Here is an 11661-nt window from a genome sequence, read left to right on the forward strand (position 1 = left end):
CACTGCTGACTTGTTCTGCTAAAACTGGTCGAAGTTTTGTGCTGGGGTCGACAGTGTATGACGTATGCTTGATGCTTCCGTTTAAATTGGCGAGTTGGGTCACCATCTTTTCTCGAGTGCCAGGCTGGTTATTATAAGCATACGTAAAGTGGGTTGTCTAAACCTTGCGGTGACCTCAACATCCATGAGTTATGAGTCAAAAGGGCGAGGGGAAGCGGAAGACAGACGAGGACGAGAAGCTGAGCTTGTTTAAGGGGTTACTAAAGGGGTATATGGAGTGTGTTGGGTGTGTATGATGGAGAGGGAGCGTGAGTCTTTGCTCCATCTCCGATTCCATCACGCTACCTATCCTTATCGGCTTCTTCGAAAACATGTCCGTAGCCACCAATATCGGGTATCCTTCCCCTCCCGGCCCCTTCCGAAGTCGACACGCGCAATAAAAAAAACAAGTCCAGTAGGTAAGAAAGCCTATCCATTTCCTGAAGCACGCCCTATCGCCAAGCCAGGGGGGTCCCATATCTGTCTCGCAATATCGGTGCGGCCGGTAAACAGGCCAGGGGAATGGAATCGGTTGCAGGAGCACAACATCATGGTGTCTTCCCCTCAAAACAGAGTCGCAGAAATTAAGTACCAAGTATCGATAGCAAAGCCCATCAAAGAAAGGCCGAAAGTCAGCTTTCGTTTTTGCTTTTTCCTTCCACCCTTTCGTCCCCCATTCAATCGTTCCATAGACAAACATTGCTTATTGGCCAAGCTCCTCGTCCTTCCCTAACAATTGCACCATAGCCTTGCCTTGTTAGGTGAGCTACTAGGTGAGCTACATGGTGGAGTTAGGGCATGTCAAAACTCCTCCATGCCGGTCCGGGGCGACATCGGGAAAGACAGAGGGAAAAGGAAGAAAAAAAAAGGCCATTGTCCTCTGCTGCAGGAGGCTCGGCAGTTTGTACACAAAAACCCGCAGTGATGAGGTGGACCAAGTAGGCCTCCTTATACGACGGAAGCCTGGGGTCCACCACATAGAGGTTCTTCGAAGAAATTTAGGTTATTCGACAGGCAAGCATGACTGATCGGATGCTTGCAAATAGATGCGTTGCAGCTGCGGGGATTCCTGACTAGACTTGATCTCAAAGGTCGAATGCTTGACGATGAAGCTGCTGAGAAACAAGAGTGAGAGACATCCTCAACAACGGCCAGAGTCCAGTGTGGGCAAGGATCTCTAGATGTGACTGAGTTTACGTCTGAACAGGGGTGGGCGCTCGTCGGCCCCAGTCAGCAGACCGGCGGAATCCTCCTCTTCCCCGGCCAGTTGGCGTCGCGTGGGCTCCGTGACCTGACGAGGAGGGCGGAATTGATCCGCCATCGGTGGTATATGAGGTCATTGAGGCGTCGCGGGGCCTGGGGCCGTTGCCTCCAGCGCCGCCGCCGACGCCGCCAGGTCCGCCACGGCTGACGCCAGAGTTCTGACGCGGTCCCGGGTTGCGTGGTCCACGGCTGGGACGAACGGGGTTGCTGTATGACCGCATCGAGTTGGGGAGGTTCACTCGCTTCGATTTAGGCCATCCCGGCATCATGACGAACGCAAAGTTGGGCTGGGGATCTTCGGTCGCCTCGACAGTTGTGGCGTTGATCTTCCTGGGATAGTTCCTGCCTGGGGCCACTGCCGGGTGCCAAGCCGCGTCTGGCGCCGATGCCGGCAACCGAACTGGTGGGAGAGAGCCCATCTCCTGCTCTTCGAAGCACTCCTCGGCCATGTCTTTGGAGGTGGGAGAGCCCCGATCGACTGCGACCGATCCAGAGAAGCCAGGCAAAGACACAGTAGCCTGGTTGTGGGAGGCTGACGAATCCATAGCGCCACGGCTAGTGGAGTCGACTGCTGTACGGGCCGGAGAGGACTTGGTGTCATGGAGTAAATCATGGATCTTTGTTTGCCAGCTCGACGTGGGGCGCTGAACCGATGATGTTGGGTTGCCTCGCGCGTGGGTCGGCGAAGCAAGGTTCTCCTGAAACGGCTTCGGCGTCGCCCAGCTGAATGGCGGACCCGAGTTCGCGTTTGGCGGAGCGGCCGATGGAGGAGGGACCGCAGACGCCGCGGAGCGGTGGGCTGCCGTAGACGGCGGCAGCCGGACAACGGGACGAGATGGTGGGAGAGCAACATGCGGGTTGGTGGCGTCTCCGTCAAACGCCGGGTGGCCGTCCATGTCTGGAGGTGGCGGGGAGGGAGAGCCACGTTGGGCCGTTTCGGCATTTGTAGTTCCATCAGCTCGGCTGTCCTTGCTCGGGAAGAACCTCGATCCGCGAGTCTGTAGAGATGTGGCAGCTGAGATAGCCTTGCCCGACGATGGCGGGACTGGGCCGGTCGAGGCCTTGGCGTCGGGGCGATCCTCCGCCGGCGGGGGCCTCCAGGTGGAGCCGTGGACGACTGAGACGCGGTCCTTGGACTCGACGCGCCTGCCATCATTGTCCAACTGGACAGGCTTCCACTGATCGCGGAATGTGGGACGAGCGTCCTCGATCTTGACACCGCGGGCGTCGAGGTCCGATTTCTGCTGCGCAAACCGGTCGCGAGCCTCGCTTGTCATCTTTTCATCTGTGGCCATGGCCGCCTTGACCCACTGAGACCTCACATCATCATCAGATGCGGCTGAGCGACGGTCGGTCGGGAGAGAAGCGACCTTGGGAGGCGCAATCGGCTTGGGATGCAGCGGCAGCTGTTGCTTGACAGGACCTGGAGGGCCGATGGGACCAGGTCCCGGAGCGGTGGCGATAGGCATCTGGTGTAGATGTGGAGGGAGTGTTTCGGGCACGCGACCCAGGTCAGACACAAATGTGCCGTTGCCCAAAGTGCGGTTGCTGTTGGAGGTAGCCCAAGGATTGCGGGTGGATGTCTGTCCTGGTGGTGGTCCCCAGGAAAATCGAGGCTCGGTCTGGCGAGATTCGTGTTGTGTTGTGGACGAGCTCTGCCACGAAGGCTGCTTGCCGTCCTGGGTGGTAGATGGTCGGCCGTCGCCACTCGCCAGAGGGTGGGCACTGCGCGGGTTTTCGTTGGCTGGCAGCCTTCGAGGCCCGTTGCTGGGTGGATCCGCGCTGGCGTTTGCACCGTCGTCCGATCCAGTTGGACGCGTTGAGATCACCTTGCTCTCAGCGGGTTTGCCGTCCTGCAAGGTTGCCTGTGCTGGGTCCTGGCCTGGTGCTTGGGAAGGCGGGTTTTGAGACGAGGAAGGCGCGGGTGGGGCTGCCGTAGTCGAAGCCGCCACCTCTCGCGCAGCCGCTTGCTTTGCGCTCCTGCTCTCGGGAGCGGGCCCCAATGCCGCCAGCCTGGCCGCAATTCTCTTTTGTTTTTCTGCCTCTGCCTTGGCCTCCTCCTCAGCCTTGCGCTGCCGGGCAAGCTGCAGCTTCTCCGCCATGAGCTTCTTCTGAAGCTCGAACTCGTCCTCGAGCGGGCGCTGAGGTAGCTGATTTGGAGGCGGGAGCATAGCAGGATCATGCGGTCCAGGGCCAGGATGCGGCACCGCGTTCGAGATGTGGGGGGATGTGCGGGCATGCCACGATGCCCCATGAGGCCCATATCGCGGCCCGGACGGCGAGAAGTTGCGAGGAGAAACAGGGCTATCACTGGCGAGAGAGCCCCGTCGGACATTGGCCAGGTCCGGCGGAGGCATCATCTGGTCGTGGGGTTTGTTCAGTCGTTGCATGTAGGTGCCGCTACCACCGCTCACATTAGACGACCCGCGCCGCCGGCCATATGGAGGCTCTGGCGGACCTGGCCTATTGGTCTGAAAGGCCGCGGACGGCTCTGCAGGCCCTTCAACATGGGAGGGGCGCTGCAGAACGCTGGCAGGGTGTCTCTGATAGACATCGTTTCTTGGTACGCCGCGCCGCTCAGCAACAGGCTCGTAACGGCCCGACCGCGAATCGAATAGCTCCCTATTGTGGCTGACGGGACCGCCAGACCTGCTGAAGTCGTCGGCAGCAATCTCCTTGGCGGGGGGAGGCGTCATGCTCTTCATCGGCGGTCCGTCTCGGACTGGCGGGCGGCCAAGGCCGTGAGGTGGGGCATTATCGAGGGGCGCTTTCTCCACAGGCGGGAGGGTGGCCCACGGTGACTTGATCGGGGCAGGCGGAGGCGGTGGCCTCGCAACCAACGTCGGCTTCTCTGGGGCGCCTTTGAGAACTAGTCCCTTGCCAGACCCGAGAACTCCGATGGCCGGTTTGGTGGATGGTGATGCGCTGGGCGCAGGGGATTTCGGTTTATCCAATACCACCTTGTCTTTCAGGGGTGCCGTCATCGTCATCGTGGGGGTCGGCGCTGGGATCGCTGGTGCTGGCTTCGGGCTCTCCTGCGGCTCGTCCACCTGCGGAATAGTCACTTTGGTGCCGTCGTTCCACTGAATCTCACCAGGAACCCAGTCCTCATCGTCGTCATCGATATCAGCCCAGTTATTTTGCCCTGCAGCATCGTTGCCAGGAGCCAGCCGATCCGTCATGTGAATCCCGTACTTCTTCAGCTCCTCATCCGTGAACTTCTTAGGCTCAGGCGGGGGCGGAGCTTGGACACATAGTGTTAGCTTGCGACGTACGGGCGCCAAATCAAAATTGGATAATTATAAGCCAAATACTCACGTCGGTTCTTGTTCCAGACAGCACTGGCATCTGGCGCCCCAGCAGCCTTCCCAACGCCTCCAGGTCCTTTGCTCCCATCACGCGATACGCCGAGTTTCGCAACTAGCCGAGGTCGAGCCACCGAAGAGGCGCCACTGGCCGACTGTTGGGCCGAGAGCGAGGATGTTGAGGAAGGCTTGTCCAGGGGCTTGGAAATAGAGCCAGCGGCTGTGGGGGTTTTGCTGCCAAGGAAGGTCCTGTTGACGGACACGGATTTGAACGTGGCGGGCTTCTTGATGGCGGACGAGGTCCTGCTGTACGCCTTGTCGCCATCTTTGGAGGTTGTGCCGTCGGGCTTGGACGCCTCGGTGTCGGAGCCTCCACTAACGCTAACCTCGGCCGAGTTCACCAAGTCATCAACAATGTCGGAGAGGTGCTTGCCCCCAATTTCGTCCGAGGAAGCGGCGCCGTTCACGCGAGGCTGCGACGAGTCGACATCTTGGGAGTCGGCGCTGATGGTGATGATCTTTTGGGCGCATTTTTGGTTAGCAGTGTGGTCAGCAGGCAGCAACGCTCCCCCTCTGCGGCGCGACGGCCGCGGCAGCCCGCGGCAGCCCGCGCCTGGCCACACGCAGCACAGCGACCAAGGAGCAGGCCAGGCGGCGGCAGGCAGGCAGGCAGCCGGGAGGCAGGCGACGGCGACGACGTACAGGCTCGGTAGAAGTGGTGGCAGCATCGACGGGATTCGACAGACTGGCCTCAGCAGCCATCATCCGTGACGGAAGACTGTGGCCCGGGTGGTGGGGAGCGATGACCTCTACAGCCGCGGCTCGAGTCGCTCTGTTTGCGTGGCGATTGAGGCGTGCGATATCGTGCGTCGTGGCCTCGAAATTTTGCGATGGTTGCGGCACAAGCTCGAGCAGGCCAATGATGTTGGGCGCCAACGACTAGGCTCTAAGATGGTAATGCGGGGGGGGGGGACGGGGGGGAAGGAGCTGCACCGAGTGTCGGGCGCAGGCCGATGCCGAGTATCTGGAGAAAAGGTAGTCGTTCCCTTCCGTCGGGGCGCTGGCCGGAATGGGAGGAAGGGAGGGGATGGGGAAAATGCTCTCAAGACTGCTGCAGTGGTGTCGAGTCCCGTCGCCCGGATTAGACTGACGGTCAAAGTGGGAAATTTAGAGCGTGTTCACCAGCCCCATGTCACATTGGGTTTAGCGCCCCATCTAGCGCCCCTGCTGTTTCTGTTTGCTGTGCCCTCCTTGAAGCCCATTGAGCCGGCAAGAAACAGCCGGAAGCTTCATCATCCAACAGCACCAACACGCTAGAGCTTGATGGAAGAGGAGGAGAAACGGCCTACCAAATTAGATTTGATTCCTTGTGAGAATCCCATATGCCGCCAACCTGGTGGACGAGTACACCCATCCCATCCTGATGCCCTTACACCCTGCCCGGGGCTCGCCCCTCACTACCGACCTCAGGAGAGCGCCAACTTTGCCAACATGTTCATGTGCTCCTGGTGCGGGTCTCACTCAAGAATGACTGGTAGCTCACCACCTATCTGCCTCCCTGCCCCCGCGACATCCCACAGTTGGCTCATCATAAGCACCATGTGGTCATAACACCATATGGCCATAACGAGGCTTCTGTTCAATCTAGCATATCCTGGTGGGGTAGGGCCGAGGACGTAACAGCAAGCTGCACGCAACAGGTTCCAGAAACGTGAGATGTGTACGCACAGTTTCGCACAGGCAACATGCTCCAGGTCCCCGAAAGCGAGGGCAAACAACCCAAGTTGCATTTTCTGTTTTCCCGATCAAAGCCTGTCTCAGCATGGGTACAATGCCCACCGCAACACCCGTTTACATGAGAACAGCACAGCAGAGCACAGCATATGATGAGCATGCAAACAAGCCGGCCGTAGCTTATAGCAACCGCAATATATCGCCCGGGCTGGTAGTAATATCACAGGCACAGATGAACCAGTGGCATGTGCTCGGAATACTGCTCACAGTTCATTCGCACGGGAACCCGGTCTCCTCTAGGGACAAAGGCAAGTCTGGTATAGACCAGAGTACCAGCTTATGCTAGATGCCTTCACCTCGCTCTCATATCCATGTTATGTACAAATGGCAACCTTGGCTACAAATTCACCAAGGCTTGGAACAAGCTTAGTGAGGGTTGTTCTTGTGGTGGCCTGGTTGTAGAACCACATTAGTGTCGAAATCGCATTGCCACAGCAGTGGGGGGGCTGAAAGGGGAACTCACGCAGGTGGAAGTAGTAGTTCTGCGCATAACCAATGCCGACCAGGAAAACGATGGCATGGATGATGGCTGCGGGATACATAGGTCAGTCTCCCCAGCTCTCGGCCTATAATGACAATGAGGAATCAAGGCCAGAAGGTCAGGGGACGCATACGCTTCGCAGACGGGTTCTTCCCGAAGTGCTTGTGCTGGTACTTTCCAAGGATGCCCGTAGGCTTGACCTCAGGGGCGGGGCCCCGGGGCAGCTTCTCGTAGAACTTTACGACGCGCTGCATGCGCAGGGCGTCGGGGGCAGCGCCGATGGCCTGGACGGTTTGTGATCCCGCGCGTTAGCCCTCAATCCGAGATGTAGGGTCCGGCAGTGGCCGCCACACGCGGCTTTTACGATGCGCAGCCGGGTTTGCCGTTATCCCGGTGCCCGTCCGGCGCGCCAATGCCTGCCAACAGCGCTGCAGCTTCTCAGGATGGCCGTGCCGCGCCTCCCTGCCGCCGTCGTTTTGCCCCCCACCGAGACCGGAATCAGTGATGTGTGCGTGGTTGGACTTACGCTCGGAGAAGCGACCTGTTGACCCGACGAGAACTTGACTGTTAGCATTATTCGTCGTTACCACGGCGGGCACTTCGGACCAACGGAGGCAAACGTGCCTTGGGCGGGATGAGCGTTGAGAGCGCCCGGCGAGTGACGTAGCTCATCTTGGGCGAGCGGGCGACCGGGTTCAATGGGCGAGGAGGTGCAGCAGTCGTGGGTGCGAGCTCGATCGGCCGGGTTGCTGCGATCGAACGGTCAATTGCGTTGCTGTCGTCGTTGATTGAAAAACGGGGGTTTTGCGAGGGATTCCAAGACCGTGAGGCCTAAACTCGGGCGGCAGAGCTTTGCTGCGATTCTTTCCGCCGAGCGGCCAATCATGTGACGCTGCCTCGTCGCGGTGGAGCCCGCCCCGATTTTCAGCCAACGTCGGCCCAGCCTTGAATTGAAGCTTCCCATCGCAAAGAAGAAACCGCCAAAACAGGGGGGGCACGCAGCGAACCCCAGCTTTCACTTGAACCGGAAACTCGCCCACGTCGAGAGCTGCATCCGATCAGTCATGGCTTCCCTCAGGTCGTCGTCGGCTGCAGCCGCCCGCGCGCTCAGGAGCGCGTCCCAGGCGCGGCCCGCCCTCTCCTCCGTCATGACCACCGGCCGCCGCAGCGAGGGCACCATCGCCCCCGTCAAGCAAACCGCCGCCCCCGCCGTCGTGAGGCCGAACCAGCCCGACTACGCGGCTCAATTCGACAAGGCTACCTCGTGAGGGAACCCCCCCTCCGGCTCTTGCCGGATCTGTGCGCCCACCTGCTGGGGGAACACGACATTGACCAGATGGAATGCACGCGAGCAGCACCTTCACCCCCGTTCCTAGGCAAGTCCAGGACGGCAGCGAGCAGACCGACGTCCTCCCCGCTTCGGTCATGTCCGGTGCTCCAATGGAGCTGCAGGCCCGGACGGCTCGGTAAGGCGATCATGTCCCAATGGAGGCTATCGACCCCGCGGGCTAACAGTGCGCAACCGAAAACAGCATCTACAAGCCTTCGAAGCCGGCGACGCAGTCCGGAAGACACGGCCTGCGCCAATGGCGAATGGACTGGGACGTGCTAGAAAAGGGCCACCGCTGGGAGAACCCCCTGATGGGTTGGCAATCCTCGGCAGACTTTATGCAGGGAACACACATGTACTTCAAGTCCAAGGAGGATGCCATTGCCTTCGCCGAGAAGCAGGGCTACGAGTACTTTGTTCAGGAGCCCAACGTGCGGAAGATCACACCCAAGGCCTATGCCAACAACTTCCTGTACACAGACAAGAAGCTGAAGCATATCCGCACGAAATAAGTAAGGGAGTGGACAATGGACTTGCAGGGGGGCATGGCCGCGCAGAGAAAACGGCAAACAGGATGGCGTTGGTCAGCAAGACGCTGGATCAGCGAAGGCAATCGCTGTGCTGTTGTGTATATAGCGGGTACATTTATACGCGTGCAATTGGCTTCCCTGGCCCTAACCTACCTTCCGTCACATCACCAGGCCTTTATGCCCCCGAACATAAACAGTCATGCTTAAAACATATGGTGGTGGGGAATAAATGAGTTCAGGAAGTATTGCTATTCATAAACATTGCTCATTCCCATCATCAATACCTCTCACCCACTTGCCCAACGGAGCACTCCTTCTACAAACTCCAGGAACCACTCGAAACGCCGGCGCACTCGGCCAGACCCGAGCATGACTATTTGAAAGCAACGCACAGCACGCAACCAACAGTGCTATACACTATCAAGACAAAATTGAATGAGACCACACTTGCAGCCCTGCTTGTGTATTTGTTCGTTTATCCCCCCTTGAAGCCGAGAAAGAAACAAGCCTTGTTCGCCGTCAAAAGGGGGTGCTGCTCTGTTACGCCGCCTGGATTAAAACGAGGATAAAAAGAAACGGAAAACCCACAAAGCTGCGACGCTCGGGTCTCCATATGAATGTGAATAACGGAGCACACCACGATAGACAAGCCTAGTCACAATCACTCGATTGCGCGAGACGCCTCCTCATGCGACACGTAGACCAGGAGTTGAGACTAGGTTTCGACAGCCGCGGCGGTCATGTCGTCACCATTGGCTCGTGTCCGTTCTCATGCAGCCGATCATCAGCCATGTCGCCGTCGTCGCAGTTGAGGCCAAGGTCTAGGCGGCTGGGCAGTTCGATCTTGCGAAGCCTGGCGGTGTTCTCAGTCCAGGCTCGCAGCTTAAGAAGCTCGCTTATTGCAGTCATGCATCGCTGACTCTGCTGGGCCAAGATTGCCTTGTTGACACTGTCGGCGACTTCTCTCCGAAGATCCGGATGCAGAAGACGCCGCACCCCAGGTGGAACATTATCGCGTGAGAAAAAGAGCAGGGACATGGTCAGCTCGAGATCCTCAGTGAACTCTTTGCTTGCCGGTGCCCGCGGCCCCAGTTGCTCCTGAGCAAATGTGACCGCATCAGCAATGTCATCGCCGTTGGAGGACCGAATGAGTTCGACAAGCTGAAGGCGAAGAAGAGCAAAGTGCAACGGGGGGTTTTTGCCCAGGATCTGAACCTCTCCAGTTAGCATTGTTCGTGAACAGAAAAATGTTGCCAAACATAGGTTAAGGTAGAGGGTGGTTGCTCAGGATTTTCAGTGTGGTGTTATTCATCACTGGCACATAGGCCATATGCGTGGTGCATGATAAAGTTTTTTAATCATCGCAAAGTGAGAAGAGGGTCATGAGATAGGAGCGCATCTGCATACCTCAGGGTCAAGGTCGTTCAGGCCCTCTATGGCGGCCTTGATGCTGCCTTTGTGAATGTGGTTCTGGATCTCGTGCCTCGCCATGATAGAAGCATCGTCCTGCTGGGCAGGAATGTTTGCTTCCTTGGCAAAATTTGCAGCAGCCATGGGGTAGCCCTCCAAGGTCAGGTAGTCAAGAATCACGGCATTGATATCGCTAGATGAAAACAGTTAGCTACTGCCTTCCACTCGGGGCCGACGGCTTTGATGCAAATGGCAAATGAAGTTGCAATATCAGAACGCTTGGACACGATGTGTCAATCCGCATGATGCTTCTCAGAGAGATTCCCATTTTTTTGATCATCATATTGCGAGGTGGAAAGGTGGAAGAGGGGAAGGCGAGTGACGGGTAGGGTTGAGTGAGGATGGGGACAGTGAGCCAAACAAGACATACCTTTTGGGAAAGCGAACGGCGGCAACCCTGGCATCAAATGAATGCTTCACCGGTGTAGCGGTGGAAGTAGTTGATGTCTGTATTGTGAAGGGAGCGATGTAAGCTCGAGCCAGCTCGCGACGGCGCGACAGGACCGCTTGGACATTGCTGGACTGGGGTAAGTGCGTACCATTTTGGTTGGCTGCTGGGTGCTCCGCGCACCACGGGCGGGCAAGTCAGGCACTTCCTCGCCCTCCTGCAGAGACGGATATGGCAGGCCAAGGCGGCGCAAGGCTGCCCTCTGACGGAAGTAGCTCGTGATGTAGTTCAGCAGCGCCGGGTCGGTGTCCGCGATGGAGTTGAGCTCACCCCAAGGCAGCGGCCTTGACATGAAGCGCGCGCCACGGCCTCGAGCTCACAATTGTATGGGGAAACAAAAGGAAACAAAGAGCCGCGGCGCCTCCAGAGGTGGGCAGGTTAGGGTATCTTGAAAAGAATGGCTTGCTGGTTCGCGACGGTGCTAAGCCACTAGTTGAAAGGTGAAGAAAAAAAATGAAGAACGGAGAGGAAGAAAGAAGTATGAGGATGCGAAGAAATTTAGCTTTGAAGTCCTCGGTCGGCCTTTTTCCCCCCATCGCCCCACTCTGGATACGCACCGGCCACACCGCGATGGAGCTTTGTTCAAGGGCTGCTAGTGGCGGTGGTGGCTATGCTAAACTCCAACCTACAGACCCACAGTCTTCAGAGGACCTAGCCTGAGACGACGGGATGACGTGTGCGCCGGGCAGTATTTCCTCCAAGTCGACAAGGTGACAAGAAAGCGAAATGGCTACGTGTGCAATACTTACTATCAGTACTAGCGAACCTACCAGGTTGAGGGGCTAATGTGGAAACATTGGTACTTTTCGAGTTTGTCACTGGGAAAGTCCCTTTGCACTCTCTGTCGCTGGGATTCTGTCTTTGTGAAGCTAAAGGATAGATAAGTAGTGGGGACAACTTCTTGTGGCACCCCGAATCGGTGTGTAAACTGCTCCGTGATTTGATATCGTAGGATAAGTCGGAAACATACTAAATACACTGTCTAAGCATAGCCCTGAGGG

The 11661-nt window shown here is 57.8% G+C and overlaps 4 protein-coding genes across 4 annotated transcripts; 1 reads left to right on the forward strand and 3 right to left on the reverse strand.

Annotated features, from left to right (window-relative positions):
* Positions 1-226: 226 nt before the first annotated feature.
* On the reverse strand, positions 227-5584 carry GGTG_03000 (hypothetical protein). The gene is made up of 3 exons (XM_009220778.1): positions 5310-5584; positions 4621-5125; positions 227-4546 (listed from the first exon to the last, which is right to left on the reverse strand). Exons 1-3 carry the CDS (start codon positions 5370-5372, stop codon positions 1233-1235), a joined length of 3882 nt encoding a protein of 1293 aa, XP_009219042.1. The 5' UTR covers positions 5373-5584; the 3' UTR covers positions 227-1232.
* A 629-nt stretch (positions 5585-6213) lies between these two features.
* Positions 6214-7742, reverse strand: GGTG_03001 (mitochondrial F1F0 ATP synthase subunit F). The gene is made up of 5 exons (XM_009220779.1): positions 7507-7742; positions 7409-7423; positions 7016-7166; positions 6865-6930; positions 6214-6793 (listed from the first exon to the last, which is right to left on the reverse strand). The coding sequence occupies exons 1-5, from the start codon at positions 7552-7554 to the stop codon at positions 6768-6770; spliced, it is 306 nt and encodes a 101-aa protein (XP_009219043.1). The 5' UTR covers positions 7555-7742; the 3' UTR covers positions 6214-6767.
* Positions 7743-7807: 65 nt separating this feature from the next.
* On the forward strand, positions 7808-9026 carry GGTG_03002 (hypothetical protein). The gene is made up of 3 exons (XM_009220780.1): positions 7808-8146; positions 8238-8348; positions 8415-9026. Exons 1-3 carry the CDS (start codon positions 7947-7949, stop codon positions 8722-8724), a joined length of 621 nt encoding a protein of 206 aa, XP_009219044.1. The 5' UTR covers positions 7808-7946; the 3' UTR covers positions 8725-9026.
* On the reverse strand, positions 8789-11163 carry GGTG_03003 (CTLH domain-containing protein). The gene is made up of 4 exons (XM_009220781.1): positions 10752-11163; positions 10583-10659; positions 10150-10345; positions 8789-9951 (listed from the first exon to the last, which is right to left on the reverse strand). Exons 1-4 carry the CDS (start codon positions 10950-10952, stop codon positions 9481-9483), a joined length of 945 nt encoding a protein of 314 aa, XP_009219045.1. The 5' UTR covers positions 10953-11163; the 3' UTR covers positions 8789-9480.
* Positions 11164-11661: the final 498 nt, after the last annotated feature.

The sequence above is a fragment of the Gaeumannomyces tritici genome (genome assembly GCF_000145635.1).
Source record: "Gaeumannomyces tritici R3-111a-1 unplaced genomic scaffold supercont2.2, whole genome shotgun sequence".
In the NCBI taxonomy this organism is placed as follows: Eukaryota; Fungi; Ascomycota; class Sordariomycetes; order Magnaporthales; family Magnaporthaceae; genus Gaeumannomyces; species Gaeumannomyces tritici.

What these genes read in the sequence shown, in the direction of transcription:
- GGTG_03003 (XM_009220781.1), bottom strand. Translation starts at nt 10,952, where the DNA reads ATGTCAAGGCCGCTGCCTTGGGGTGAGCTCAACTCCATCGCGGACACC. An exon ending in GCCGTTCGCTTTCCCAAAAG is followed by an intron (nt 10,346 to 10,582) that starts GTATGTCTTGTT and finishes GTTTTCATCTAG; the next exon opens with CGATATCAATGCCGTGATTC. An exon ending in TGAACGACCTTGACCCTGAG is followed by an intron (nt 9,952 to 10,149) that starts GTATGCAGATGC and finishes GGAGAGGTTCAG; the next exon opens with ATCCTGGGCAAAAACCCCCC.
- GGTG_03002 (XM_009220780.1), top strand. Translation starts at nt 7,947, where the DNA reads ATGGCTTCCCTCAGGTCGTCGTCGGCTGCAGCCGCCCGCGCGCTCAGG. An exon ending in CAATTCGACAAGGCTACCTC is followed by an intron (nt 8,147 to 8,237) that starts GTGAGGGAACCC and finishes GCACGCGAGCAG; the next exon opens with CACCTTCACCCCCGTTCCTA. An exon ending in CTGCAGGCCCGGACGGCTCG is followed by an intron (nt 8,349 to 8,414) that starts GTAAGGCGATCA and finishes AACCGAAAACAG; the next exon opens with CATCTACAAGCCTTCGAAGC.
- GGTG_03001 (XM_009220779.1), bottom strand. Translation starts at nt 7,554, where the DNA reads ATGAGCTACGTCACTCGCCGGGCGCTCTCAACGCTCATCCCGCCCAAG. An exon ending in GAAGAACCCGTCTGCGAAGC is followed by an intron (nt 6,931 to 7,015) that starts GTATGCGTCCCC and finishes TGTATCCCGCAG; the next exon opens with CCATCATCCATGCCATCGTT. An exon ending in GAACTACTACTTCCACCTGC is followed by an intron (nt 6,794 to 6,864) that starts GTGAGTTCCCCT and finishes TTCTACAACCAG; the next exon opens with GCCACCACAAGAACAACCCT.
- GGTG_03000 (XM_009220778.1), bottom strand. Translation starts at nt 5,372, where the DNA reads ATGATGGCTGCTGAGGCCAGTCTGTCGAATCCCGTCGATGCTGCCACC. An exon ending in CCACCACTTCTACCGAGCCT is followed by an intron (nt 5,126 to 5,309) that starts GTACGTCGTCGC and finishes TGCGCCCAAAAG; the next exon opens with ATCATCACCATCAGCGCCGA. An exon ending in TGTCTGGAACAAGAACCGAC is followed by an intron (nt 4,547 to 4,620) that starts GTGAGTATTTGG and finishes TATGTGTCCAAG; the next exon opens with CTCCGCCCCCGCCTGAGCCT.